Here is a 492-nt window from a genome sequence, read left to right on the forward strand (position 1 = left end):
ACACCTTGCAGATTGCTGAGAGCCCTCCGCCGTCTGTGGCCCGCACATTAAGCTCATATTTATCTGCTGCCTCAAAGTCCAGAGGTGTTTTGAGTTTAATTTCACCAGTCACGCGGTCAATCGCAAATGCTGAGTGGCTCTGCCCCACCTTTTGGCTGAACTGATAGGAGATTTCTCCATTCAGTCCAGCATCTTGATCCGTTGCCGCCACACGGAGAACCACAGAGCCCTCTGGTGCATTTTCCAAAACCTGCCCAATGTACAATTTCTGTGTGAAGACAGGAGCATTGTCATTTACATCCAGAACCACAATGTGGATTTGTGTTGTCCCGCTCCTGGGTGGAGAGCCCCCGTCCACAGCTGTGACACTAAAATCCAGCTCTGCTTGCTCCTCTCGATCTAGCGGCTTTTCCAATACAAGTTCCACATATTTGTCGTCGTTAGTCTGACCTCCAAAGATAACACTAAAGTACTCATTCTCGGGAGCGATGC

The 492-nt window shown here is 49.6% G+C and overlaps 1 protein-coding gene across 1 annotated transcript; it reads right to left on the reverse strand.

Annotated features, from left to right (window-relative positions):
* Nucleotides 1-46: 46 nt before the first annotated feature.
* On the reverse strand, nucleotides 47-445 carry LOC104537811 (protocadherin beta-13-like; the record flags this gene model as incomplete). The annotated part of the gene is made up of 1 exon (XM_010180815.1): nucleotides 47-445. A coding segment is annotated over one exon (399 nt), but the record flags the coding sequence as incomplete, so codon positions are not given.
* Between the last annotated feature and the right edge of the window lie 47 nt (nucleotides 446-492).

This window comes from Mesitornis unicolor, unplaced genomic scaffold (genome assembly GCF_000695765.1).
Source record: "Mesitornis unicolor isolate BGI_N332 unplaced genomic scaffold, ASM69576v1 scaffold2843, whole genome shotgun sequence".
Lineage (NCBI taxonomy): Eukaryota > Metazoa > Chordata > Aves > Mesitornithiformes > Mesitornithidae > Mesitornis > Mesitornis unicolor.